The sequence below is a fragment of the Thermomyces lanuginosus genome (genome assembly GCF_041956635.1).
Source record: "Thermomyces lanuginosus strain ATCC 200065 unplaced genomic scaffold VTN49scaffold_40, whole genome shotgun sequence".
Taxonomy (NCBI): Eukaryota; Fungi; Ascomycota; class Eurotiomycetes; order Eurotiales; family Trichocomaceae; genus Thermomyces; species Thermomyces lanuginosus.
The window spans coordinates 472,149-498,786 of NW_027192374.1; the positions used below are offsets into that span (position 1 = coordinate 472,149).

The 26,638-nt window shown below is 52.4% G+C and overlaps 10 protein-coding genes across 10 annotated transcripts; 6 read left to right on the forward strand and 4 right to left on the reverse strand.

The window, feature by feature from the left end:
• Positions 1–31: 31 nt before the first annotated feature.
• Positions 32–559, forward strand: VTN49DRAFT_6136 (uncharacterized protein; the record flags this gene model as incomplete). The annotated part of the gene is made up of 1 exon (XM_069414271.1): positions 32–559. One exon carries the CDS (start codon positions 32–34, stop codon positions 557–559), a length of 528 nt encoding a protein of 175 aa, XP_069265534.1.
• A 2,721-nt stretch (positions 560–3,280) lies between these two features.
• Positions 3,281–3,991, reverse strand: VTN49DRAFT_6137 (uncharacterized protein; the record flags this gene model as incomplete). Its single annotated transcript, XM_069414272.1, has 2 exons — positions 3,281–3,726; positions 3,787–3,991. The coding sequence occupies 2 exons, from the start codon at positions 3,989–3,991 to the stop codon at positions 3,281–3,283; spliced, it is 651 nt and encodes a 216-aa protein (XP_069265535.1).
• A 1,441-nt stretch (positions 3,992–5,432) lies between these two features.
• On the reverse strand, positions 5,433–7,216 carry VTN49DRAFT_6138 (uncharacterized protein; the record flags this gene model as incomplete). Its single annotated transcript, XM_069414273.1, has 2 exons — positions 5,433–5,543; positions 5,594–7,216. The coding sequence occupies 2 exons, from the start codon at positions 7,214–7,216 to the stop codon at positions 5,433–5,435; spliced, it is 1,734 nt and encodes a 577-aa protein (XP_069265536.1).
• Positions 7,217–7,586: 370 nt separating this feature from the next.
• Positions 7,587–8,537, forward strand: VTN49DRAFT_6139 (uncharacterized protein; the record flags this gene model as incomplete). Its single annotated transcript, XM_069414274.1, has 7 exons — positions 7,587–7,598; positions 7,652–7,750; positions 7,806–7,902; positions 7,961–8,047; positions 8,110–8,173; positions 8,226–8,403; positions 8,490–8,537. 7 exons carry the CDS (start codon positions 7,587–7,589, stop codon positions 8,535–8,537), a joined length of 585 nt encoding a protein of 194 aa, XP_069265537.1.
• A 937-nt stretch (positions 8,538–9,474) lies between these two features.
• On the forward strand, positions 9,475–10,923 carry VTN49DRAFT_6140 (uncharacterized protein; the record flags this gene model as incomplete). Its single annotated transcript, XM_069414276.1, has 4 exons — positions 9,475–9,609; positions 9,680–9,765; positions 9,838–10,285; positions 10,342–10,923. 4 exons carry the CDS (start codon positions 9,475–9,477, stop codon positions 10,921–10,923), a joined length of 1,251 nt encoding a protein of 416 aa, XP_069265538.1.
• Positions 10,924–11,310: 387 nt separating this feature from the next.
• On the forward strand, positions 11,311–12,654 carry VTN49DRAFT_6141 (uncharacterized protein; the record flags this gene model as incomplete). The annotated part of the gene is made up of 2 exons (XM_069414277.1): positions 11,311–11,475; positions 11,539–12,654. The coding sequence occupies 2 exons, from the start codon at positions 11,311–11,313 to the stop codon at positions 12,652–12,654; spliced, it is 1,281 nt and encodes a 426-aa protein (XP_069265539.1).
• Positions 12,655–12,748: 94 nt separating this feature from the next.
• On the reverse strand, positions 12,749–13,432 carry VTN49DRAFT_6142 (uncharacterized protein; the record flags this gene model as incomplete). The annotated part of the gene is made up of 3 exons (XM_069414278.1): positions 12,749–12,902; positions 12,976–13,208; positions 13,316–13,432. The coding sequence occupies 3 exons, from the start codon at positions 13,430–13,432 to the stop codon at positions 12,749–12,751; spliced, it is 504 nt and encodes a 167-aa protein (XP_069265540.1).
• A 1,675-nt stretch (positions 13,433–15,107) lies between these two features.
• Positions 15,108–19,850, forward strand: VTN49DRAFT_6143 (uncharacterized protein; the record flags this gene model as incomplete). The annotated part of the gene is made up of 2 exons (XM_069414279.1): positions 15,108–18,829; positions 18,986–19,850. The coding sequence occupies 2 exons, from the start codon at positions 15,108–15,110 to the stop codon at positions 19,848–19,850; spliced, it is 4,587 nt and encodes a 1,528-aa protein (XP_069265541.1).
• Positions 19,851–20,068: 218 nt separating this feature from the next.
• On the reverse strand, positions 20,069–20,293 carry VTN49DRAFT_6144 (uncharacterized protein; the record flags this gene model as incomplete). Its single annotated transcript, XM_069414280.1, has 1 exon — positions 20,069–20,293. One exon carries the CDS (start codon positions 20,291–20,293, stop codon positions 20,069–20,071), a length of 225 nt encoding a protein of 74 aa, XP_069265542.1.
• A 1,426-nt stretch (positions 20,294–21,719) lies between these two features.
• VTN49DRAFT_6145 (uncharacterized protein) lies at positions 21,720–25,232 on the forward strand (the record flags this gene model as incomplete). The annotated part of the gene is made up of 1 exon (XM_069414281.1): positions 21,720–25,232. The coding sequence occupies one exon, from the start codon at positions 21,720–21,722 to the stop codon at positions 25,230–25,232; it is 3,513 nt and encodes a 1,170-aa protein (XP_069265543.1).
• Between the last annotated feature and the right edge of the window lie 1,406 nt (positions 25,233–26,638).

The window sequence follows — 26,638 nt, forward strand, 5'->3', positions numbered from 1 at the left end:
TCGGGTGCGGCCGTGGGTTGAGAACCTTTCGATGTCGAGTTCTCCCCGTTCACCTGTCCCTCGTTCTCATGTTTCTTCTTCTCCGTCCCGTTCTCCTTTGTCTTCCCCCCTTCCGACATCTCCTCCCCCGGCCGACGTCCTGGTCGAGCGCCGTAAGGCTCGAGAGAACCGAGTGCGGCCATGGCTTCAAGTCAGTAGTCCAGGAACGCGCTGCATGAACGGCACCAACCCAGCGTGCCCGATTTGCTTCCCGCGGCTCCCTCGTCTTCCCTTCCGTCCCCGTGTTCGCGGCAAGGTCCCCCTTTCCCCCGAACCGAGCCGCGTGTCGCCGTCGCCGCCGCCAAGAAGCATCCTGGCCAGCCCTGCGAAAGATGCCAAGGAGAAAACGACAAAGCGCGTCGAATTTTCGGAAATCGTCCGCACCTATCACGTTAGCTGCTGGATATACGGAAATAAGCATGTCTTTCAAGGGCGTGCTTCTTTCTGGGTAGATTCCGGGGCTGCGCGTAACGTGCGCTGTCCGCAACCCGATTGTCTAGAGCAGGATCGCGCGCTCTGAGCTGCGCCTTTCCTCTTCCCTCAGGTTGGAGACCCCGATGTTGTCGAAGTGGCTCGGGCTTGGAATGTTGGTCGATGGAAGATTCGACAGCACGAAAAGGAAAGCGCGCGCCTTTGAGCGTTGTCGGCCATCTTCCGATTTCCACGCCGTGTCATCTGCAGGCATGATTCGGGGGAAACGATGCCGCCAGGGAAGATTACGCATCGGTGTCGATGGGAAGCCTTAGTGTCTTTCTTCTTCTTCTTCTTTTTATTCTTTTCTCTCTTTTCTTTTCATTCCTTGTCTTCTCATTTGAAAAAAAAAAAAAAAAGTTACAACTCTAACTTCCAGGTAGGGTTCGTGTTCAGTGTTTTTCTTGGGGCCTGCAATAAGGGCAGTTCCCCGGGGAGGATAGGTGAATGTGGGATACCAGGTAAGTGCCCCCCATCAAGGGTTTCGTATATCGAAATGCTTGGAGGGGGGTGTTTATCGCAAAGTGGGTTGACACGGCGATATTAATGGGAGGGTGGGAATCCATTGTTGTAATAGTTAACTATTGTTTATATCTGTTCTCTCGGCTAGTTTAGAATCTATGCTGTGCTATCTCGGACATTCACTTGTCAGTACAAGTAGGGTTGTGTTTAGATTGCAGTAATCTACTGAAATGGAGCGTGTACTGTAGCTAGCATCCTGCAAATTATGGCAATCAGAACAAAGTACGGAAGGTGCCATTACTTGTATGAACAAAGATCCCCGAAATCACGCCAAGTCAATCTAATACATACAATCAATTCTAATTTTGGCCAAGTATTCTCAGGCCGATTGTCATGAACTTCCTCCTGATCGTGTTCGAGATGAATCAGAATAGGACGCTATAGGTCTAGAAAGAAAATGTTAGCGAAGCAAATAGCACCCAGACAGTCAGATCGGAGACACGAAAATGGCCGGCGTATGGCTTTGCTTCTACACTACAAGTACAGTATTAGTACCGGGTGGCCGGGGGCGCGGGCAGTAAATGGACATTCATGCGAAGGAGACTACTCACTGTGGTACCTTACAAGGTGGGCGTGATTACCATGTGCTTGCCTTCATCGTGGATGCGCGAGAACGAAAGGACAAATGAGGCGCATTCATGTCATACGTAGAACAGCTCTCTCTCTATCTCTATAGAGTTGATCGGTTATAGTCTCTTACTCTACACGCAGGTTGACTTCCCCAAGCTCAGTGCATTGCTCATCATCTGTTTATCTCCTATGGCCAATATCAGACCCCCAAAATACTAGTAAAATAACCAGCGCCGACAGAAACAGACAAAATAACGAAACGCGCCATTCACGAACGTTTCAGCATACACACCATCCTCGCCGTTGCACACAAACCTGGCATTATCCTCGACTTTGATAAAGTGGCCCTGTTGGACGGCAGCTGAGAAGACTCGTCGAATTCGACGATTTTCACTCTCCTCTTAACGGACTCAGTATTCTGCGAGCTAAACATGTCGATAGTCAAAGGATAAGGAGGATGAATTTGATGCGCCAGATGGAAGTAGGATTGAGGCGATCAATGTTATGGATGCTCCCGCCGCAACAAGTACTTCGATTAACGGAATTGGCGTGCGATGGAGCATTAGAGCTCAGTTTAACCGTTCGCCTCATATGTTACAGTATTATTCTGTGTTGAATCTCTCATAATAATAAATTGGGCTGAGCTCGAAGTGGTCATGATCTTTCTGCATCGTCGCAGTTAGGGCTGGGTTTGCGGAGGAGGTGCCTACCGTTCTTAGAAACCATACTGATAATTGCAGTACCCAAGTAAGTACTTACTTTCCCAACTAGGGAAATTGGAGTGGATAAATTCAGTACAACTCCAGATGATGAACTTAGCGTACCTTCGTTTAAGAGGAGATTCGTTAGATGAGCGCAGTACCCTCAGTACTCAACTCCGAGTGAATTCAATATTTGTGCGCCGAGTGAATCCAACCGAGCCTTCCAGCTAAAGCTCCGCGATCAGTTACTAAGAATAGAGGAATGAACGGGAGGAATGGGCATTCAGTGACTGAAAAAAAAAAAAAATTTTGAATGGAGGCTTAGAAGATCCCATCCTTGCTGAGAACTCGCGTCGTACTGAAGTACGAAATACGAGCACTCCCTGCTTGCATTTTTCATCTTTTTAACTTCAACCCCGGCCGATTTGAAATCAATTCCAAGGCCTACTGATCCTTGTACAAACTGACGATCAATGGGTTCATCGGGACATGCCGAGAAAAAAAAATGCAAGTTAATACGAACATACAGATCAGATCGATCTCCGATGATGCAAGTCAACACGCAAATACGGACTCGGGAACTAATGTGATTGGCCGGGTCTCAGATACTCAAGCTCCAAACTGTCGTTTTAAATCACTGCTGTCACGGCAGCCATCCCGCTCTACCCACTGTCGATCCTCTGGGGGGGACTTCTCCAGATTCTCCAGATTTGGTTATGTATCAAAAAGCTTGCCTAGATCATGATGTCATCGGATTTTCTCTTGTAGCACGTCCAAGAGAGCCTGCACGACCGGGCTGTTGACCATGGAATCCCATAAACAAAAAAAACAAAATGTACATCAAGCTATGTACAAGCTGAACGTACATCGTGGTGAAGTAACAAATATATGTACGAATCGAAGGCGGAAAGGGAACCATGCGAAAGGAAGCAAAACATCTCTTGACGTCACGAGTCCGAGAACGTTGTGAGTCTTATTTACAGCAGAGCCACGGCAGCCATGACACCCGCCAAGGCCACCGGGATGTGCAGCGAACCCGCAGCATCCTCGCCGAGAGTGTTGGGAACACTGGTCGACGTAGAAGTGGACGTCGAGGTCGACGAGGTGGTGGACGTGGAAGTCTCGGACGAAGAGGTCGTAGTGCTAGAAGCGGCAGTGGAACTGGCCGGTGCCGAGGTCGTCGTCTTCACCAGGGTCGTGCTGGACGGAGTAGAGCTGGTCTGGGTCTTGGTCTTGGTCGGAGTTGGCGTCGTGGACGAGGTCTCGGTGGTCGTCTCCGACAGACCCTGGATGTCGAAGCGAGGCGAGTAGTTGGACAGTTCGGGGTTGTCGGTGGGGTAGATGCGGAAGAAGAACTTGCCGACACCAGAGGGGATGTCGTCCGGGACTTTCCAGGTGGTGCTGCCGGTGTTGTCGATGCCGCCTGCAGGAGAGCATTTAGTAAAAGACACGATGTCGCGAATCTATGGACTGCGCGACTTACTGGCAACGACAATGCCGTCCTCCGGTTCGGTAACCTTGCCCCATTGCAGCATGATGGTGACCTTGCCTTCAGTCGTGGGAAGCCAATCGAGCGTGATCGTCTTGCCAACTTCGACTTGGTAGCCACCCTCGGGCGTGGTGAAGGGATTCTCCACCGCAGCCACAAGGGCAGCGAGAAGGCCCAGGAAGAAGATCAAGAAGCGCATGGTAATGGAAGAATGAGATGGGCGACGGCGCAAAGAGCGACTCTCGACAACGGTCAAGAATAATTACAAAGTAGTAGAATAATCCGTAGTGTTTTTTGGCGGTTAAGGAGAGAATAACCACGGAGGCGGGTGTTGAAGAAACAGAACAACTGCGGACCGAGTCCGAATGACAAAAGGAGTGACAAGGTTGGGTACAAGGACTTGGTTCACAGTGGCGAAGCAGAAAAAGAAAAAAGGTTAAGGGAGAAAGAGAGGTCAGAAGACCCGGGGGAATCGAGGGTTTTGCTTTACAGACTGCCGGGGAGGAATGCCATTCCCCTAGGGCAAAAGCTGGCGATTGGCCTCCCGGCGGAGTGGTCTAGCCGAAATTGATTCGAGGGTTACGCTTCGCCCAGAGCGATCTTCATTCCTTAGGCTTATTGGCCTCAAATCTTCAAGAGGCTGCCGGAGATAAGGGTCCGTGCATTTCCCTGCATTAAGTTATCGTCGCTTGCCCTGCGACATTATTGGTTCGACGGAGGCTTTTGTCCAGCTCGCATTTGCTTTTTTTTTTTTTTTATGCATTCTGCAGCCCGCCATTCTGGTGCCCCTCGTGCGTCTTCATGCCTTTTGACGGAGTGTCGGACTCAGCAGAAAAGAGCCCGATTTGAACTCCATAACTAGGTTCAGAACCTTAGAGAATTGACTCGACTTTGCCTCTTGGCCTTGTTTCGTTTGGATTATGCCCCTTTGGGCATGGTTCCTGGTCACCCCTGAGTCCCGCACAAATCAGCGTGGTTCCTGCGTCTGAGAATAACCAATAGGAATTCGCAATTGTACAAATGGGCACAATCATGTGACTCTTATGTAGCCAACCTTCGGAGTTGCCGAGCCGGAGTCACCCTGGGGCGCAATTTGGGCTCGCTCATGCTGTCAACTGGCTTGCAAAAACCGACCTCTCCATCTAGGTACTCTCAGAGCTCATATCGTGTCCTCGTTCACAGAAATCCGAAGTTTCTGGCTAAAGTTCTAATACTAATGTTCTTTCTCTCTTCCAACTCGAGGGTACAAGGGTGGTGGGCCTAGACCGTACGCCACTGGTCGATGGCAAAAATCAAACGAATCAATATATAAATAGCCCTACGCCTTACGGTTTGGCCTGTTTGATGACGAGGCCTCGCCCCTGACTAGTCGCGGGATTTTAGTTATGAACCGCATTGACGGCGTCATCGTTGCGCGGCTGCGCTTACAGGGCGATCCTCAGACTAGAGATGACTTACATATTCCTGTCCCAGAGATTATTAGACAGGTCTGAGGCCAGTTTCGAGCTATGGCCCTGTCTACTCCGTAGATTGGAGTCCATAGTTACCAGCCTTTGTTTGGCGTCTAATTCTCTAATATACACGCTGGAGTTGCTTCAGGACAGCAATTACCCAGCTGAACTACCCTATACTAATCGTGGTCATTCATGACGTGTTGATTCCTCCGGCTCATCCAAGAAGCCGTGAGACCCCAGCCAGGCAATGGCCTGCATTACCTGGCGGTCTTGAGCCTCAATCTCTTGGGCCACAAGCTCCTCACAGTCAGCATATGAAAACAGAAAGTCTCAAGCAGGATCCCTACCATCTGATAAAGACTCCGCCTAGGGCGCGCCTTCGATGCACCCGGCTTAGGAACCTGCGCGCCAGGCTCGTGAGAATAGGGACATCGGTCCCCGCGAGAACATTTGCCTCTCCGCGCAAACTGATGACAGGGCTTTTTTCGTCGAGCTTCGCGGGAAGGAGGCGGAACGCGCTCCGGTTGAGTTCGTCGAGATGTCAACTCTTCTGGTGCGGAATCCGAGTCGCTCTCCTCACTGCTAGTGTCCGACGTGTCGGACGACGAGTCCGATCCGCTCGATGATGTTTCATCATCGGTATCCCCATCGACCGGCGAGGACCTTGGCATCGCGGCAGATGCAGCGGGTGCCCCGTTATTGATCTCGGCGGCGGCCTTTCCTTCTGCTGATTCGACTTCGTTTGCCACGGAGTCACCCTTCTGTCGGTCCTTTGTCAGTAGGCCGGCCCGCTCAGCGTCAGCTTCGGCCTTGGCCAATTTTCTTTCCTCTTTCAGTAACTTCTTTCGCAACTTCTCTGCCTTGCGTTTGGCTTTCATTGCCGCATTAATGGGGTCCTTCGAGTTAGGATTTGCTTCTCCTTGAGATTCTTTCGTCTCGTGACGTGCCGCCTCTCGCTCCTGCTGCTTCTTTTTCCGGGCCTCCTCTGCTTCCTTGGCTTTTTCTGCTTCCAATCGTTTCTTCTCTTCTATTCGGGCCTTGGTCGGGTACCGCTTCTTTCGTTCTGCAATCCAGTTCGCGATGTCCGCTGGCGATTGCAACGTCGAAACCTTCCCGTTGAAGCTAAATTGTATGACCTCGGTCTTGCCGCACTTGGCAGCTAGTCGTGACTCCTCGTCGGCATCGCCATCCTCCTCACTCGACTCGTGCTCTTCTGTTTTTGGTGTCAAGCCAAGCTGGTTGTATTTCCGCTTTTTCTTCTTTGGTAATGCAGGACCGTCTGCCGGTGTTGGAGGCTTGGGAGGAAGTGGAAGTGAGGCGCCAAAACTAGGAACTGGAGCTGGTGCAGGTGTTCGAGGGACTGTGGATTTGGGCTTTTCAGCCGTTGGTGGAGGACGTTTCTGTCCGGCAAAATTGCTTCCCCCGTTGAAACCACCCCGAGATGAGTGATTTGGCGCATCGTGTGCCGAACCATAGTAGTTCCCTGCGGCGGGACCTGCATAATTCCATTGCATAGGCGCACCCATTCCTGATATACCGTTTGGCATATGGGAGCCCATCTGATTTTGGCCGGTCTGTGACGAGGAGCCATACCCGACGTCGTATATAGGATGGGAATATGCAGGGTACGAGCTAGGCATGTTCGGGTATTGCTGACCAGGCATTGAATAGCCCTGCTGTTGTTGCTGCTGATATGGTGCAGAATAATACCCCAATCCGCCCGATACTGTAGGCGCCGCTGAATATCCTCCCGCTCCGTAGCTTCCTTGATTCAACTGGGGGAATTTTCCACCGCGGCCACGGTGTCCACCGCCTCGGCCACGGCCCCTGGGGCCTCCAGCACCTCTTCCACCATGGGAAGGGTGTACATTATTGTAGTTTCCATAGCCAGGATTCGACTGCTGCTGCTGCTGCGGTTGTTGCGGCGGAGGCGGAGGAGGCGGAGGAAACGAAAAACCCCGGGATGTCATCGTTTGGGGTAGCTGGTTGGAAATTATGTCTTCATAATGGCCAGCGTTGATCTCGCTGGTCGCGACAGTGGCCGGGGTCTTCAACTGTCGGTCTGAGCTCTTTGAATATCTTCATCGGAGCACAGAGCTTCTTCCAGAAAATCCAAAGTTGTTCCGTTCCGATGCGGAAAAGCTTAGCTACTGAAGTCACGTGATAGGATTTGGAAAATCACGAGTCGATGATTGGCTGCTAGTTTCGAGGCTGGATGAATCTGGTTGAAATGTTCAAAGGTTGATAAGATCGGGTGCACCAACCTGCAGTGCTGTGTTCAAGTGTCATGGCATGTTCTTCTCAGGACATCTAACTGTGATATCACGATAATCACCAGCCATGTTCATCCTTGTTAGTTTCCCAGCATTACTGTGTCTATCAAACTCGTCCATTGACTTGGCCAGACCACAATATCAGATCTTGTGCAGATCTCGCCAGAGGACTTTTCCAAACTTAGCGCGGTAGCGATTGAAGATAACATCAATGAGAAATATGCCAACAAAGTTAGTGCGCAACTCATCAAAAAGCTATCCACTGTAGCTGACATGGCTCCCCCAGGTAATTCAAAAGATCGGCCTATGTATCGGCTTTTACGACTTGTTAGAGTCGTCCGATGGGCTCATTGGCCATGGTAATGGCCTCGTTAATGTCAATGGTACTGGTTTTCAGATCTCTAGATACGCCCTTATGCAGAAGTATTGACGGCTCCTTAGTCAAGTTCCGGCTCATTGTCTTTCGACCCTTCAAGGGAGAAATCATCATGGGTAAAATCACTGGCTCAACAGAGCAGGGATTGAGAAGTTCGTCTTCCATTTGCGCCAGTTTTCGTTCCTCTCGTGGCACTAACATTATCGTGCTGCAGTCGGGCTTGAATTCTTCAATGACATTTTTGTTCCGCCGGATCTTCTGTTTCCGGGATCAAGATTGTAAGTGTGATGTGACATTCCAAAGAATCGATCGCTAAAGAGGATCCCATAGTGACGTAGCGGATCAAGTCTGGATATGGGAGAACGACGGCAACACTTTTTACTTCGATATTGGAGAGATTGTAAGATTTCGAGTCGAGGCAGAGGAGTGGCACGATCAAATTCCCACGGGGCCTGATCACCCTGATACGGTGACAGTGTCTGAACGGAAACCTCCATATTCGATTCAGGTGTGTACCTTCTTTTGCCCGTATCTTCCTCAGATGCTTCTGCCTGCGATTTCGTGGACAATGACTACTGACAGCAGCCTTTACAGGGTTCCATGATGATGGCTGGACTAGGGCCAGTTGTTTGGTGGCAGTAACTTGTACCTTTTAGGCGTGCTTCGAAGTGGCATGTGTAACGCCTGAGAGGTACAGCTTCAATGACGATCCAAAGCGAAGTTAATCACAGGCGTCACTGGACCGCACGAATACGATGCATGGTCAATCCCCCAAGTCAATGAGCCTTGAGGTTGCAGCCAAATCGATCCCGCGTCACAGCACGCCATTCATGCCTCGACTTCGTGCGCTCAATTACATTGGTCATGACACTGATACATGGCCGTCGGCATTGCTCAAAAGCCTCCAGAATCCTTGATAATGTTCAATGCGATGAAAACTACTAATATGCTTCGAGGATGCTTGAAAACGTCCAACACAGCAACAATGAGAAACTTAATGCGGCCATCTAAAATTATGCACAGAGAGATAGCCGATGTAACACCCGGATCAAGCGCTTAGAATCGGAAGAATGACGTACGAGCACCCTCCTCGCCCTGGATTCCGAACTCCGTATGATTATATAAGCAATTCCGGTCGATCATCCGATGGAGGGTTGGTCACCAATCAGGGCACTCAACCAACAGCCATTCAGGCCACATTCCGATGGTTTAATCAACGGCGCGGATGACGTGCGCGGATGAGGAACGAACATGCAAGATTAGATTCATTGTTAATCATCAGGGGGCTCGATCTGATAAATCCTACTGTATTTTGGCATGGAAGCTTTTTTTAACTTACGTCAAGGGGCCTTTGTCCGATCTCTCGGCGGTGGAAGCCTCGAGACGTTCGTATTCTGACAAATCCTCCGAGGAAAGTAAAAAAATATTTACAACCCGTCCCTTGCTGGTCCATTAGTTCCAAATTTCAGCGTTCTTATCTCGAATATTGATTCTCCGTAGGCATTGTCACCGACAATCTTTCCTATAACACGGGCTTTCGCTGTTTTTCCTCTCCGTCGTCCATATACAAGAGGCAGACATGACGCAGTTATCAGAAGAAAAACAGCCCATCGAGACTCCTACCCGGCCACCTTCCCCGCAGCATCAGTTCGGAACAAGGGCCGTTCATGCGGGTGCTGATCCTGATCCGACAACAGGTGCAGTGATTGAGCCGGTATGTTGGTGTTTTATCAGTTTTCTGGGGGGGGGAGGCATAATTTGAGCTGACAGGAAATTGCGTGCAGATCACACTGTCAACAACATTCGCGCAAAGAGGCGTCGGAAAACCCATTGGGCAGTATGAATACACGCGCAGCGGGAATCCCAACCGGTAAGAAGACAATTGCAGCCCCGCCAGGGGTAATTCCGCAGTGGCAACAGCTAACAATCACCGCTTTTCCAGAGAACGGTTTGAGGAGGCTGTCGCCGCGCTAGAGCATGCGAGATATGCCCTCGCTTTCTCGTCCGGCTCCGCGACGACGGCGACGATTCTGCAGTCCCTTGCGGCTGGGTCCCATGTTATCTCTGTGTCAGATGTCTACGGTGGGACACACCGCTACTTTACCAAGGTGGCCGCTGCACACGGGGTCCACGTCACCTTCACACCGGCAATTGAGGTCGATATCGAGGGGCTCATCCGTCCCAATGACACAAAGCTGATCTGGATTGAGAGTCCCTCGAACCCCACCCTGGGGCTGGTGGACATTCGCAAGGTGGCTACTGTTGCGCACCGACACGGGATTCAGGTCGTCGTGGACAACACATTCCTGAGCCCGTACATTCAGAACCCGCTGGATCATGGCGCCGATATTGTGATGCATTCGGTGACCAAGTACATCAACGGACATTCGGTGAGTGCTACGATTTTTGGTGGCTGGGCGAAGGAATTGCTAACGGATTCATATAGGATGTCTTGATGGGCGTTGCCGCCTTTAACTCCCCGGAACTCAAAGAGCGCCTCAGCTTTTTGCAGAATGCTATTGGCGCGGTTCCATCTCCATTTGACTGCTGGCTGGCCCACCGCGGTCTGAAGACCCTGCATCTCCGCGCCCGCGAAGCCACCCGAAATGCAACTGCGGTGGCCAAGGCGCTGGAAGCCTCTCCACTGGTCAAGTCCGTCAACTACCCGGGCCTTGACTCACACCCGCAGCGCCACATCGCCCTCAAGCAGCACCGAGACGGCATGGGTGGCGGGATGCTGAGCTTCCGCATCAAGGGCGGGCATGCCGCTGCCGAGCGGTTCTGCCAAAAGACCAAGATCTTCGTCCTGGCGGAGAGTCTTGGCGGAATCGAGAGTCTGTGCGAGGTGCCGTCGAGTATGACTCACGCAGGCATCCCCAAGGAGCAGCGCGAGGCGGCGGGCGTCTATGATGATCTGGTCCGGCTGAGCTGTGGTATTGAGGATGCCGAGGATCTAAAGGCGGATGTTTTGCAAGCGTTGGAGGCTGCGGTTGGTGTGAACGGAACAGCTAACCATGCTAACCATTAATATTTTTTTTTTTCCTGTACGATAGATGTTGCAAACCTTTGATGCTAGATTTGATGACAGGTTAATAATGCCTGGGCTTGAATTGATGATGAGCTGGTCTGACTATTGGTACATTTTCATCAAACGCAATCCTCCAGATGACAGGCAAGTCCCACAGGAATGTCTGCGAAACTAGGGTATGGCTTCGGCCGCCTTGTTTCTAGCGCGTCATAGATGCCAAGTGCCAACTGGCCTAACAACTCTAGAATGCGATAAGCCGCGATCTTATCAACCCGATCAGCAACAAAAAATTTCCCCGCGATCCACGACGCTTCATGAAAAGCCTGCGCGATTGAACATAGAAATCACAGGACACAAACACTAAAGCCGTAGAAAACACCGAACATAATGGCTTCCACATTCAGTTTCGGGTTCGATGGGGACGACATCGATACTGACATGGACATTGATCAAACTCCTGAGCAACAACAGCCCGATCTCAAACATACCAGGCAGGGTGAAGCTGCGACGATAGATCTCATCCCTGCTACTTTGCATCGGCTAGATGAATGGGTAATTATATCGTATGCTAATTTTTTCTGTCCGATGGCCTGGACTGACCGGTGCTTTTATCAGACGAGTATCCTTCCCTCGCAGATCTCGTACAACACGTTGACGCTGCCCATAAAAAGGTCAAAGGATGGTGCCGAGGGGAAATTTTACCTGGGACGACGAGAGGTTTTCGATATTCGCGCGCAGCTCATGGCTGAAGATGACGATGAGGATGACGAACAAAGTCGTGCGGCTTGCAACGATCCTGCCACGGCACCTGGAACGAAAAGGATACGAAACGAGACGCTGATCTCTGGGTTAGAGAAAGGTGACTTAACACCGCGTGTATATGAAGGCGGTTTCAAAACATGGGAATGTGCGGTGTATCTTGCTTCGTTTCTGCTCAAGGAGGAGGAGGGTGCTGGAGCTTTGTGGAAGACGGTCGATAATGAAGGAAAGGGAGAAGAGGGTGAGGAAGAATGCGTTGATCAGATCATCGAACTCGGATGCGGGAGCGCGATGCCCTCGTTAGCTCTCTTTGCGCGGCTTCTCCAGGACAAGCATACGCGGAAAACGAGGCGACGGACACGGTTCGTGTTGGCGGATTATAACGACGTAGTCCTGCGCATGGTGACAGTTCCAAACTTCATTCTTACGTGGTGGCTCAACAGAGCCATTGAGGATACCCAGCCCCATCAAGACAACAGCGAGGAGGGGGGAGGTGAAGGGCCAGCACTGGAAGGGGAACTCGACATCGACGCATCACTGCTGGAGGCTTTTACAGCAGATCTCGCTGACGCTGGGATCACCATTGATCTAATATCCGGCGCATGGTCAGCCTCATTTGTCGAGTTGGCGTCACGCGGCGTGCCTGGACAGAGCCAAGCCGGCTCTGGACGCACATTGGTTCTTGCTAGTGAGACAGTGTATTCGCCGGATTCGTTGGTTGCCTTCTCGGATACGTTGTTGGAGTTCCTGCGTTGGCCACGCAGCCACGCGCTGATCGCGGCAAAGAAGGTCTATTTCGGGGTTGGCGGCGGTGTCGATGAGTTCCTGCATGTTCTGCATCAACGGAAAAACCCCAATGAGGACGTGGACGCTAAATCAGTCACGGAGACTAGTGCAGATGGTGTCGGCAGGACGATCCTGCAGGTACAGATCAAGACCAACACGCCAGGGATCGCCTTGGCGAATTCATGACGGTGAGACAAAAAGAAAAGAGCAGATGTGCCACTGGAATCCTTCCATTCGACCCACTCAAAGTAATGCGTTCCATATGTACAAGCAAAACAGTCTAATCGTAGATGGAAACAACCTTGCCATCCTTCATGCGCGCTACCCGCTGCTCCTCGATTTGCTGGTTCCTCTTGTGGTAGTACGCGGCGACGGCGGAAACATCGGCTCGAGATCCCGCAGGGACATTGTACGGCGAGCCACCGTTGAAGAGCCTGCCCATTGCATGTCAGCCACCGACCCTTATCTCTTCCTGCCTCGGTCGGAGGGAAGGAGAAAAAAACGTACTCTGGATCCTTCAACTCGACATAATCCCGGGCTGGCGCACCGTAGAACAAGTGCCGGTCCACCGCGGCCTTCTCCAGCATGGCGGTATGCAGAGCATTGCGCTCCTCAAACGCCTTCTGGTCGGGCCAGTACTTGTTGATGAGGCGGGTAACGAATGACTCGCCAGGCGATTGACTGATGCGGTAGAGAGCGTATCCCACAGCGACAGTCGAAACGGCGATATAGAAGCTTGGCTAGACATGCAGAATCAGCATTGACCCGTTCTACATGCTTTCCACGCAGTGTAGATGTCACAGAGCTAGTAGCTGGATAATCCGGAAGCAATGACAAGGGGACTCACGCCAAAGGACTCATTCACCGGCTCCGCATGATGATGTGCGGAATGCGAGGCGCTGCGCCGGGGCTGCTGCTGGAGCAGCCGCCTCAACGGGGCCGCGGATCGCCGGGCGACAAACATGGTGACGAGGGGTCTCAATGGGCAGAGAATGGCAGAGATCGGTCGTGCTGGTGAACTTTGGTGCCCGCCATCGTCGCCGATTCGCCAAGCGTTGAGTAGATCACGTGACTTGTATCATCGGAATTGGCAAACATTTCGTGCCTTTACGATTGTCGGAAATCTGGAACCCTAGAACGACTCTCTGTAGGCTAACGGAGTATGGAGGTAGTCCTCGCACGGACATCATTCCGCGGAAGCTTGAGCGTGATGAGCTTTGATTGTCTCGAACCCAAACTGGCCAGGTCAGACCATCAGCCTGCAGGATGCTGCAAGCGGGCTGCCCAGCGTCTGTTTCCACACCTCCTGAACTCTGAAGGATCAGGCTTCCAACACGCGTCTTACGAGAGAGAAATCAGCCTCTGGAATTTCTGGCAAATCACGTCCAGCTGACTGACTAAAGTTAAGGGCTCCGCTCTTCGCAGAAAACGCAGAAGAATGGGCCTCTTGGGCAGAGATCCGGCAATGGCGGGCCCGCTGCTGTGTTGTCCGCGCCAAGTGTCCATCTCAACGTCTGTTCGCACGCGCCGGCCCGACGGGAAGATCCACCATGATGGCTTTCTCTCTAGCCACCCCGATTACACCACTGGCCAATTCCGTTGCCTAGGCATTGTGTGACATCTTTTTCGCGGTGACGGAATTGAGTCAACTCGACAGTGAACGGGGCTCTCGTGACCGCGCTGCAGAGTGTGAAATGGGACCCATGGGGATCCCCTTCGGCGATCCCCTCCGACAAGTCAAAGCCGGTTGCTACCCAATGGCCGTTTTCATGATGCCTCATCTTGAGAGGCTTGAAGTAGCCCCTGCAGCCTCACTAAACGAAGAATAGGAAAGCCTGAACGCATTACTTTCTTATTCGTCGGCATTTTCATGCGCGCTGGATTCTGACGCCCGCTTGATCGTCCCCGTTTTCCGATTTTCTATGTTTGTGTTTACTGACGTGGGAGCATCCTAGCGAACTGAAAAAAAGGCTATGAGGGAAAAAGCTGTGGCTGGTGTGTGACAGTGCAAGACATTTTCAAGGAGGCGCGACATTGGGTGATTTATTATATTTTTGCTCTCTCCGTTCCTCAGTGTACCATCCATCTTTCGCCGTCGTGCAGTGTCCTCGTGCGATTCATTACCCAAATCGGCGACGTGCTTAATTCCTTGTTTTCGCGCTGTCGTCGTGTATGATATCTATTTGTGCATCTTTCGCCCGCTGCATTTTTATTCTCTCGGATAGAGCGAACGAGTCGAATCAATCGGATTCTTTGTTTCTTTTTTGTTTTCCGTTCTTTACTATTGAAGCTCCTTGCTTACTCGGACCCTGGCTGACCGGCATCGCATTGGGAATCGATTACCCTACTACATCGGGCAAAATTCAAGGATCGGACCGACTTGGGCTGCTGCTCCCGACGTCCTATCGTTGCGAAGACCAATACACCATTTGCATATCTGGCAGATGATTGTTGCCACAGCAAATTCGATCTGAGTCTGTGACACCCCCCCTCACTGCCCTCGAGTGATTTGGATGCATACGCAATTTCATCACAGCCTGGAAGGCAACCGAGAATAGGGCTAGACATCAACAAGCTCTCCTCATTGGAATTACACTGTTGCCCAATCAGTCGTCCTCAATCCCTCTTCGCCCAACACCATGGCGCCAAAAGGAGGCAAGAAAAACAAGAACGACAAGGGAAAGGGGGGCAAGAAGAAAGGTCAAAAGGCCTCTGCTGCCCCGGCAGAGAGTCAACGACAGCAGTCGACCCCAGTCTCGCCGACGGAGGAGTCGCATATGGTTGGCGACACGACACAACCGCCTGTTCCCGCTGATGCGGGTAATACACCACCGGAGACTACAGCGATTGATTTGGCGCAGGACCATTCGCTGTCCCAGCCCGCTGCTACTTCAGAGGAGGTCCCGACAACGAACGAAGAATCGACACAACAACAACAACAAGAACAAGAACAACAACCACAACAACAACAAGAGGAACAACAACAACGAGAAGAACAACAACCTCCTGCACCTGAACCCGCACTCGAACCCACACCTGAGCCTGCGTTTGAGCCTGCACCGGAACCTGAATCTGCAGTCGAGCAAGCACCCGAAACGACACCCGAACCTCCACATGAGGAAACGGCCCACGAGGAGCCACGCGAGTATCAGCAAGAACCAACGCAGCAGGACCCTGAACCCTCTACGGAAGTCCCAGTGGACGACATGACGGCACAAGAGTCCACTAGGCAGGATACCGCAGAGGAGCCGCTGCAGCCTTCGCGTCAGCCATACGTGGAGGACGAGGACAAGGGCGCAGATGAAACTACCGAGAAGCCTGCCGCCGTTGAAGCATTGCTAGAGCCAGTCGAACCAGTCGAACCAGTCCAACCTGTCGAGCCAGTCGAATCCGCGGAGCCAGTCAAACCCGCCGAACCAGTCGAGCCAGTCGATCCAGTCGATCCAGCCGAACCAGTCGAGCAAGCTCCCGAGACAGCACTACCTGCCAACGAGAACCCCATCGAGGGTGAGCCACAGGAGAAACCCGCCAATGTCTTCGAAGAGATTGAGAAGGCGCTCGACGATGTCTCTGCCCTCGCAAATCAAGCTGCTGAGGCTGACATGCCTGCCGATGAACCGGCAGAACCAGCACCCGAATCAGCACCTGCCGCAGAACCAACACCTGCGGATGAGCCAGCACCTGCTGCGGAGCCTACGCCTCATGATGTCCTGACCGAAGAGCCTGATCAGACACAACCCCCTGCCGATCCTTCACCTTTCTCTCCCTCTTCTTTCCCTCCTGCTACACCTGCTCAACCCGTCGAAAACGGCGTCGAAAACGGTGATAGCCGGTCGCATCACTCCGAGGAGACTGCGGCCGCACCACCGAGACCCGACTCACCTTCCTCCGTCGCAAACAGCTTTAAAGACGCTCGATCGGTCCCCTCACCACGCACACCACCGCCGCGATTTGAATCTCACCCTGATCCTCAACCCCAAAACGACTCTCAACCGCAAAACGGACACCGGCGGACTTCGTCCCATCACAGTTCCCCGGCGATTGGTGCACAGCCGTCGCCCGCGTATCGCTACGCCAGTCCCCCGATGGTGCCGTACAATCCTTACACGATGGGAATGCCAAGTGCGGCCCCAATGGTACCATCGGCAAGCATGCCGCTGCCGGGAACCACCTATTCCCCGTTCCATTCACCCGCCATGGCGCATCACTCACCGATGGGTTCGATGGAATCGCCCTACGCCTACCACCACGGCAAGCGCGCAGCCTTGGCTCACGCGACCAGAAATCCCTACGCCACTCGCAATGGCCATGGTCACGGCATGATGACCAACGGCCATGGTCATCACCACGCCGTTGCTCATGCCCAGCCCCACGAGAACGGTAACGGAATATTTGACGAGAACAGCCATGACCCGGTTCACCTGCTTAGTCGGATCGAGAAAGTCATGCCGGACCTCACTCGCCTGCTGCACAGCTACAAGGAAGTCCAAAACAAACTCAAGGCCCGGGAGGCCGAGGCGCGAGAGGCCGAAGCGCAGTATGAGCAAGCCCTCACGCACAAGGACTTCTACATCGACGCGCTGCAGGAGCAGATGCGGAAGGCTGCCAAGGAGACAGCCGCGGAGACCTCGAAGCTCAAGTCCAACATTAACCAGCTGAGACTGGAGCTCGGTAATCTCCAGGAAAAGCTCAAGGATACCGAGGAGACGCTAGCATCGACCCAGCGCGACAAGGATGACCTGCTGCAGGCTAAATCCCAGCTCGAGGCGGAGATCGAGAACCTCAAGACCGCAATCCGCGAGCTCGAAGAGAACCATGCCCGTGAGATGGAACAGCAGCGAGAGCATGAACGTGCGGAACTCGCCGCGCAGAAAGAGGAGCTCACGAATCTTTTCGAGGAGATTCGGGCCGAGGACGAAAAGGCCGCCAATGAGAGGTACGAGGCTCGCGAGAACGAATTGCTTGCCCAGCAGGAGTCGATGAGGCAGTCCTTCGAGGAAGAGAAGCGCCGTATGGAGGAAGCTGAGGCTGCTCTCAAGACGGCCCACGAAGTTGCCATGAAAGAAAAGCAGGCCGAGCTCGACGAGAAGCTGGCGGAGCTGGAGACCGCCAAGGCCGATATCGCCTCTCGAGACCGCGAGCTGGAGGAGAAGCAGGCGGAACTGGTGTCCACCCGGGCGGAAGTCGAAGCCAAGCAGGCGGAACTGGCGGAGAAGACCAGGCAGCTGGAGGCCACGCAAGCCGAGCTGGAATCCACCAAGGCGGAACTGGAGTCGACGCAGAAAGAGCTTGAAGCCAAGATCGAGGAACTCAAGGAAACGCAGGCTAACCTGGAGTCCACCAAGGGAGAATTGGAGTCTACGAAATCTGAGTTGGAATCCACCAGGGCCGAGCTGGAGTCTACGAAGAACGAGCTGGAGTCCCTCAAACGCGAACTGGAGTCCACCATGGCCGAGCTGGAGTCGACAAAGACTGAGCTGCAATCCACGAAGACCGAGTTGGAATCCACCAAGGAAGAGTTGGAGACCAAGAAGGCTGAGTTGGCGAAAAAGATCGAAGAACTCGACGCGACGCAGGCCGAACTCGAGTCAACGAAGAATGATCTCGAGTCCACCAGGAACGACCTCGAGTCCACGCGGTCCCAACTGGAGTCGACGCAGTCGGAGCTTGCGGCGAAGATCGAAGAACTTCAAGCGACGAAGGACGAACTGGAGTCGACAAAGAATGAGTTGGAGTCCACGAAATCTGAGCTGGATTCTACAAAGACGGAACTCGCGTCAACGGTCGAGAAGCTCCAGGAGAAGGAGTCTGAGCTTGAGTCCACCAAGGCCGAGTTGGAGCAGAGGACGACTGAACTGGCGAACAAGCAGAGTGAGCTGGAGTCTACGCAAAACGAACTGGCTGCTAAACAAGCCGCGCTCGAGGAGGAGCAGCGGAAGCTTGAGGAAGCGAACCGCAGCCATGCGGAGGAAGTCAGCCGTCTGCATGAGACCTACAAGGGCGAACTGGATGCCCTCCGCACCTCTCATGAAGAGGCCATGGCCGCGGCGAATAAGGAGCACGAGGAACGCGTCAAGAACCTCCTGGCCGAGTTCGAGGAGAAGGAGCGAAGCTGGCAGACGGAACGCAGGTCCCTGGAGGACCAGCTTGCCGAGAAGTCCGAGGAACTGCTGGCGCTTGAACGGGAGAAGGAGTCTCTGGAGCGCGAGGACCTTGCACGCGAGAAGCAATTGCAGAGTGCCATTGACGAGATGCGGCGGACCATCGACAACATGGAGAACGACCGGGAGAGGCTCCGCAAGACCCTTCAGAGTCTTGGTGAGGCAACGGATCTCAAGACGTCCAAGGGAGATCAGTTCTTGTAAGTATCTCCGGTGTCATCACGCTCCCCGAGTGATGCATTGCACTGTCGTTCCTTTTGCTGTTTTCTTTTGGTTGTTTGTTTCCTTTGGTTTTTTTGCCGTTTGCATGAACCCAGCAACGGAAAAGGAATATATCTCTAATTCGTCCCTTCTAGCTTGGATGCTTTTGGTCAGCTCTCCCGCTTGATCACCCAGCTGTCGCGAGAGCATTTCGCCTACCTGCCTATCGATCCTCCAAAGGACATCCTCGAGAAGATTCCTCCGGAAATGCCATCCTTCCTCGACAACACTCCAGCTTCGCGCGAGTTGCGGTCCGCGTACGTTCAGCACGTGGTTTCCAAGACGCTCACCTACCGCATCTTCCAGCCGTTCCTTTTCACTTTGGGTCGTCGGTACGACAAGGCAGACACGTTCTTCCAGGTCCTGTCTATGGATATTCGGCGCAAATCTGTCCGTCGCGAGGCCTTCTGGCGTCAACAGACGCTCAAGGCGGCGTACACGACCTCCGACGCCAAGCAATCCATCAATGTTGTGGCCGCGGTGATCGTGGAAGAAATCGTGGACCACATCAAGCACTTCGCCGACCCCAGGCAATTGGACTCTCTGCTGAATGGCGTGCGACGCATCGTCAAGTTGGCTGCCGAGACCTGGCGACACGCGCGTGTGGAACGGGAGCTCGTCCTGGCTACTTTCCCTGCCCCGGGTGCAGACGGCGTCAACAACGACGAGTGGGAGGAGTTTGGCGGTCGCAGCCCCAGCCCAACTGGCGCGACCCGCACCGGAGACTCTGCTCGTCATGTCCTCCTGCGCACGTTCCCGCGTATCTACCGTGAGGCGGCACATGAAGATTTTGCGGACGACAAGGAGAAGATGCACCCGTGCGTCTATGCTCCAGGCACCGTCCTCTACTCCGATTCCCCGGCTGTCCTCGCCAGGAGATCAGAACTGGCTCGCCGGGCCAGCGAAGGCGGTGCTGGTGGCTCGCCACTCATCGGAGCTGAGGTTGCTCAGGAGCAATAGTCTCTCCGCACACTCAAGTGTGCTTGACGAAGCGATGATCTCTACTCACTGTTGATCGGTGATTCGAAATCCCTACATTCCTTCCATACTTTTTCCTTGATCTTTCTTTTCTTTCGTTTTCTTTTCTTTTCTTTTTTTCTCCGTTTTATGATTTTTCATTTTTCAAGATTTCTTTCATCTACTCCTCTCGTTTGCCATTTCCTTTGTCATTTGATGTCTCATCTATGGTTATGATGTTGCATGCTGCATGTTGCATGATTTGACTTGATAATTTGATGGTGTTGATGATGATGATGCTGCTGCTGATGACGATGATGAATGACAATGTATGATGTTGCATGCTGACGGTGATTGCATTGGACGGAGCAGGAGATAATGGGATATGAGCATAGCATGGTTAATGTTGCTTCGGATTTTGTTTGATGTTCAATTGTTGTGTGCATGTATCTTGATTGCAAACGATGAATGGAACGATTGTAACCTGCGATAGGTTCACAGCAACTGATTCATACAGTAGAGGTTCAGAGTGAACAATTGGTGGCTGTTGTGAATGGAGTTTAGGATCAACGGTTACGACCCTATGCTATGGAGGACGAGGCAAGTGTAATGGCAGACTTACGACAGTTGATGCCTCGGGCAGCGGTCGAGCCTGGTTTGAGGCTCTTTCAGCCTTTCAGGCGGTCGGCAACGCCTGCCCAGCCACAACCCCCATTTCCACGTGAAATCGCAGCCTCAGAATTTGGACTAGCCACGACTAACGACTAACTAAGCCATAAATCGTTTAGTCTGTCCCACCTCTCACGTGACCATATTCCAAGAACGATGATGCCTTTCTGCTTTCGGTGAGTTGGTCCGTGTCCGTCTAGGGTTTCTGTAGCGATCGTCATTGAATCCTTGACATCTCGAAGAGTTTTGCTCGAAGATTGGCCATTGACGCCCCGATTTTCACGGCGAGGGAAGGAAAAAAAAGGGATAGCGCACTGCTCGCTGATCATGACCGGAATACCGTTGTTCCGTCCGATGGCGCCAAACCAACGCGTTCGGCGGCACGCCAAACCAATGCAGCCAGAACCCCCGCTCTGCCTGATGACGGAGCAGAGCCGCCCAATGCGAGATGGGTAAGGAAGCGCCAATGCATGATCGAAGCGAAGGCGCGGCTCTGCCGACCAGATTGTTGCAAACATTTCAACCGAAGGGGCGATCCCGACAGGCCCGCAAACCACCCGCTCTTCCATCCATGGTTCTTTTCCGCTGATGCTAGTTTATCAGCCGCATGCCTAGGCCATGGCCAACTAGGGTCAAGGGATTAATTTCATCAGTACAGGGTGCTCCAATTGATTGCTGCGTTTTCCTATCAGTTGTTGTGCTCTTCGTCCTTTTTTTCCCTCCCCCTCCTCTGCTCTGTTTATCATCGTGCGTTGAATTTGTCGGAGCTCGTCAGCTCAGCCTCGCCAATCGACGGGCATATTTCAAGTCGCGAGAAAAGAGTTTCTTTTGTCGTCAGGTTGTTCGCTCGTTGCTAGCCCTCCGCAAGGCTGGTGCCGATTGTCTGCAGTTGCGCCTTGAATTTCTCACATACCCCTCTATTTTCCTGCTCCTGCTCATGTGAAATGAAATAAAACATCACCTTGCTGAGGAGTATCTTGTTGACACGAGTTCTTGCATTCATCAGTCGAACACTTGCGCCAGCAGGTCGATTGCATATTACCCGAGCGCATTTCCTCCGCCTACCTGGAGCATACATGCCATTGTTCTCTGATTTACAAACAAAATTAGTTGGTGCCGTCGGCTGCGGTCATTGATCGCATCTGTGCCTGGGCAGGCTTAATCTAATACTTCTCTGGTGCTCTTTCTTTGATATCAGCCACGATGGCTTCTGGCTCCAGCCCAACAGTCTCACCAACAAACCATCTCTCGGTCCACCACTCTGCCTTCAAGGACCAAGCAACGGAGGATCCATATCTCAGTGGTCCGTCAGACCTTGATGAATTTAATATTGGCGGTCAAAGTCCAAATTTCGACAATGCATCAGCGGGCGCCTCGAATGAGGCATCTTCGCCCTTTGCAGGAGTTGAGGATCATTCATCACACAACCTCAGCAATTTTTATGGTGGGCTAAATGTCCTCTCGTATAATCTTGATTTTCCAGAATCGGATGATTTCTTAAGTAAAATGGCTCCAGATTCGTCTGAAGAGCCACCATTGGGAGCGACCGATACGCAGCACGCGGCGCAGGGCAACGTCCAGAACGAGTCGTTCCCCGATAAGCCATCAATATCACCTTCGAGCCAGGCCATGGGTTCCACAGGTTATCTCATGCCTGATTACCATGGACCAGCCTCCCAGGACATCGCATCAACGGCGGCTCTGAACGCGCAACAGTGGCAGCGACCGAGCCCCGTGATTACCGTGTCCAGCAACGACGCCTCTCAGGAGGATGCTTCGTCTGGGTCTTCCCAACCGCCCAGCCCAGTCGTTACGATTTCAAAATTCTCTCGTGGTGACTCTCCACCACGCGATGAGAATCCTCACAAGGAGTCGTATTCGGGCAGTCATCTCACACCTTTTGGTGTTTCTACCGATGCCGATGGCCTTCTCAGTGCCGGAAATGACAATAGTCATTCCATGCCCGGTGGAAACGTACAGCGTTCCGAGGATGGGGCTTGGATCCCAAACCCGGTAACTGGGCAGGCTGGCATTGATCCGTCATCACGTGGTGATGCATACGTTCGTAGCCCGAATGAAATCGAAGAAGACCGCCAGAGAGAAGAAAAGAACGAGCAAATCCGTGAATGGTTTGCTTCTGTCCGTGCCGCTCAGCGCGAGGAAGGTAATGAGTTGCCTCTGCCAAGCGACATTCGAAGACGGCCTCGATCAACGAGCGCAATCAACTTCTCTCAGGATCAATTGGATGCCTTGAAGTTTGACGACTCCAATATTCCGGGTCCTGGGCTGCCGATAAATGAACCAGACGACGACGACGACTCAGGGAGCGAGTCGCTGTCCGAAAGTTCACTTTCAGACCCTTCCGATGACTTCACCTCTCTTCAGCCTCACGAAGAACCAGCAGCGCGGCAATTCCTTCGACGACGGTATCCTTGGTCCGATGACCCCCCTGCCCCTGTGCCGCTCCCTGTTCAAACTCAGCCAGAATCTTCTCGAGCTGCAATGGAGAAGTTCCTTAACGAAGCGAAGAATTTTGATGCTGCATCCCATGTGGCTACGTGGGGAACTAGAAAACTTAGCGACGCTGAGGTACACAAATTCCTCGAGTCGGATAATTTTCTCAAGAACCTTTCGATCAGCAGCAAGAAATCAATAAAAAAGTTTTTGCAAAAACCAGCACGCAGCCTTTCGAGGCGGCGAAGATCGCCGAGCAAAGATTCCCGGCGCCCAGGCTCCGAATCTGACCAGGACACTAACGAGGGCGACAAATCCCCAATGGCTCATTTGAAAGCTTCACCGAAACTCAAGTCAAGCCGGTCGAGATCACCTACTGTTAGTCAAGGGGTTCTGGCGGCTGCAATTGCTCCTGGACAAATGGCTGCGAGTATCGCCAATCGTGGTTCATTGCAAACTTCGCCGCCCGTTAGGAGCTTGAGTCTGAGTCCCTCGTCAGCGACTAATCGGCTTCGTAAAAGGAGCAAGAGTGACGTTCCAGCCCCATCTCCTCGCCTTGTGGACTTGGCGACCCGTGATGTTAGCCCGCTGCCTGTTCGGCCTCCGGACCCCTTATCGAATACATCGTTCCCAGCTAGCCGCCCGGCTGTGGCTCCGGAGGAAAGGGAAAACGCCGAAGACGATGACGAGGCGAACGTGGACGAACAAGGAGTAACCATGGATTTCTCGGTGTCAACAATGCAGATTATCCCTACCCTTGACGGTTTCAAAGAACAGATCTTGAAACTGAACCCGCGCCTCGACCCTGCCATCGTGCATCGCTTGGCCATCGAACAACTTGGTCGCTACAGGCGACTGATTAGCACCAAAGAACAGCATGCGTCGATGGCGCGTAAAGGGAAGTGTGCCTCTGGACCTCTCTGCTTTGCGTCAGGGGGCCGCGGCCGAGACCTACCTGTCCGATCTCCCAGTCAGGACCGTTCCTCGTCAAGTGGCGTCCAATTCCGCATCCCCAGTCCTGATGAAGGTAACAACGAATCCAACAGCCATGCCGATAGCAACACAACACCGGCTACTTTCCCCTCTGGCGTTCCTCTACCGCCGGTTTCGCGACTTCCAGCAGAGTTTGAATGCACTCTCTGCTTCAAAGCCAAGCAGTTCAGCAAGCCATCTGATTGGACCAAGCACGTCCAAGAAGACATTGCGCCGTTCACGTGCACCTTTCCCAACTGTAGTGAGCCTAAATCATTCAAGCGAAAGGCGGATTGGGTTCGACATGAAAACGAGCGCCACCGACATCTTGAATGGTGGGAATGCAATATGCCTGGCTGTGACCACGTGTGTTATCGGAAGGACAATTTTGTCCAGCATTTGGTTCGGGAACATGACCGACCGGGGCCGAACGTAAAGAAGATCCAATCAGCCGACCCGGCAGTGATTGCAGAGCATTCCCGTGCAATGGCGGAACTCTGGAGGCAAGTCGAAGCTTGCCATCGTGAAACAAGTAGGCGACCACAGGAGGAGCCTTGCCGTTTCTGTGGAAACATTTGCCATGACTGGAAACGTCTCTCCTCTCATCTTGCGCGGCATCTGGAACAAATTGCACTGCCAGTTGTGCGATTGGTCGATCAGTACTCCCCAAGGGCAGCGCGCAATGCCGACACGACTGACATCACGACTCCGCCGGGAAATTCGGCAGTCGAGTTTTCTTCCGCAGCTTCCATCAGGGATAGCGCGGCGGCTGATGAGCATATCGCTCCTACTCAGGTGATAGAATCACCCGTTACAACTAGGACCGAGCAATCCTCTCCGGAGCAGTTAATGGCCCCCTCTGCAAGCTTACGTCACGCGGGGCCTCAATACTCTACTAGCGCAATGCACCCTTCGACTCTTCAGCAGTTTCCCACGATACATGGCACTCCTCATGGACTTCAAGCTCCTGCTCATCGCAGCTCAGTGACATATCCACCACCATATAACGTTGTACAGCAAGTCGGGAATCCTTTCGTCCCGGATCCTGCCGTACAGGGAGCACACCCGGCTGGTCTGACGGTGTCTACGGATCTTGCCAGGAATACCATGATCGACTCTCAGTGGCAATTGCACACCTCACCGACCACAGATGGTACGTACGCGTACTACAATTCCTCCACAGGCGTCAACTATCAGGAATCTGGAACCCGGCAAGGTGACCAGCAAGGCAATATGTCCAGGTTGCAGTTGTCAGCATACCAGTACCAATATCCCAGTTCTTTGACATGATTACGGCATAAGCAATGATAATGGACATGGACGAGTTACGATGTGATGATTGAATTTCGGGCATGGGACAGATTGTTGCGGTGTTTTGGGCGAAGATATTGTGATGATAACTTTGTTCATTTCCATGCGTGCAAACCCTGTTTTTTGGACTCGGAACTCGGATTTACGGTCAAATATCCCGTAGCCTGTCACTTGACTTGCTAAATCAATTGTTAAGCTCTCTTCACATCTGAGTCATTGACCCTCGGCAAGCCGATCTACATTGGATCTCTTTTCCGCCCACTATGTAGTCTTCGCACCATTCCAAAAATAAGTACTCCGACACTCTGCACCATTCAAAAACCAGGACGATGACGACCTGTAGGCAACGAATAACCGTTATACCCCAGATTCCTACGGTAGTTATCTTTTTGCGTGATTATGGAAAAAAGAAGGCAACCAATCCGGATCATTGAGCTGAGGCGATATTCATGGCATATTCACCAAAAAACGATCCGTCATTTGCCGTTTATGTCCTTCGGTGTTGCTTTCATCTTCAACAAAGGACGTTGAACTTTATAAGCTTATCATCAGTCAAAGTAGGGCTCGTCACCACGCCCATGATTACCTGGTAAATTACGGAACAGAGTGTCCGTGCTCCAACGACGCACCCGCACGGGCAAAACGCGTAATTACACGTGCGTGCGTCGTTGGGGCATGGGTACGATGTTTCGTTCGCTTGCTGATATTCGTTGTAAGATTTACTGACTAGTCCATTTGTCGACTCTATTTGTCGACGATGATTGGCTCAATGGGTGCTCCATCTCTCTGCCACGTCGACCTCGTACATGCCGCTATTTGGCCGCACGACTGCCGTGTACGAAGTAATGTATTACCTGACCTCATTCAGGCAACCTTCTCCCAGCCTGCCCGAAATCATCGAATCATGCCCCGTCAAGTGAGTTTAGGCAAACACAGCTATTGTATGATTTTCTCAAGAAGCTACGGGGGAAACTTCGACGAGACCGACGAGTATTGTTCGTGTTTGGGACGGTTGATAGAACGAACTCTTTACTTCAACGAGCCGCACTTCAACCAATAAGGATTGTACTCACACGTTATCAGGATTCAACCATTTGGGGCGTGTCGTCGTAAATACAGAGTAGGTATCGAGTAACAAAACCGCATGCCTGATTTTGTCTCAGCCAAACTGATGGTTCGCAAACGAGGCATTTACAGAGCATTCAACGCAACGACTCTTTTCTGACAAAACAGAACCCGTTCAGTGTCTTTTTTTACCTAGGTACTTAAAATTGTTTAGCAATTGAAAAACGATAAGATCCTTAGTTTCGCATTCTCAACAGTCCTGGGCCCTGGCCATCAAGACGATAGAGAAGCGATTTGATATGACGTCATGGAGCCTTGGA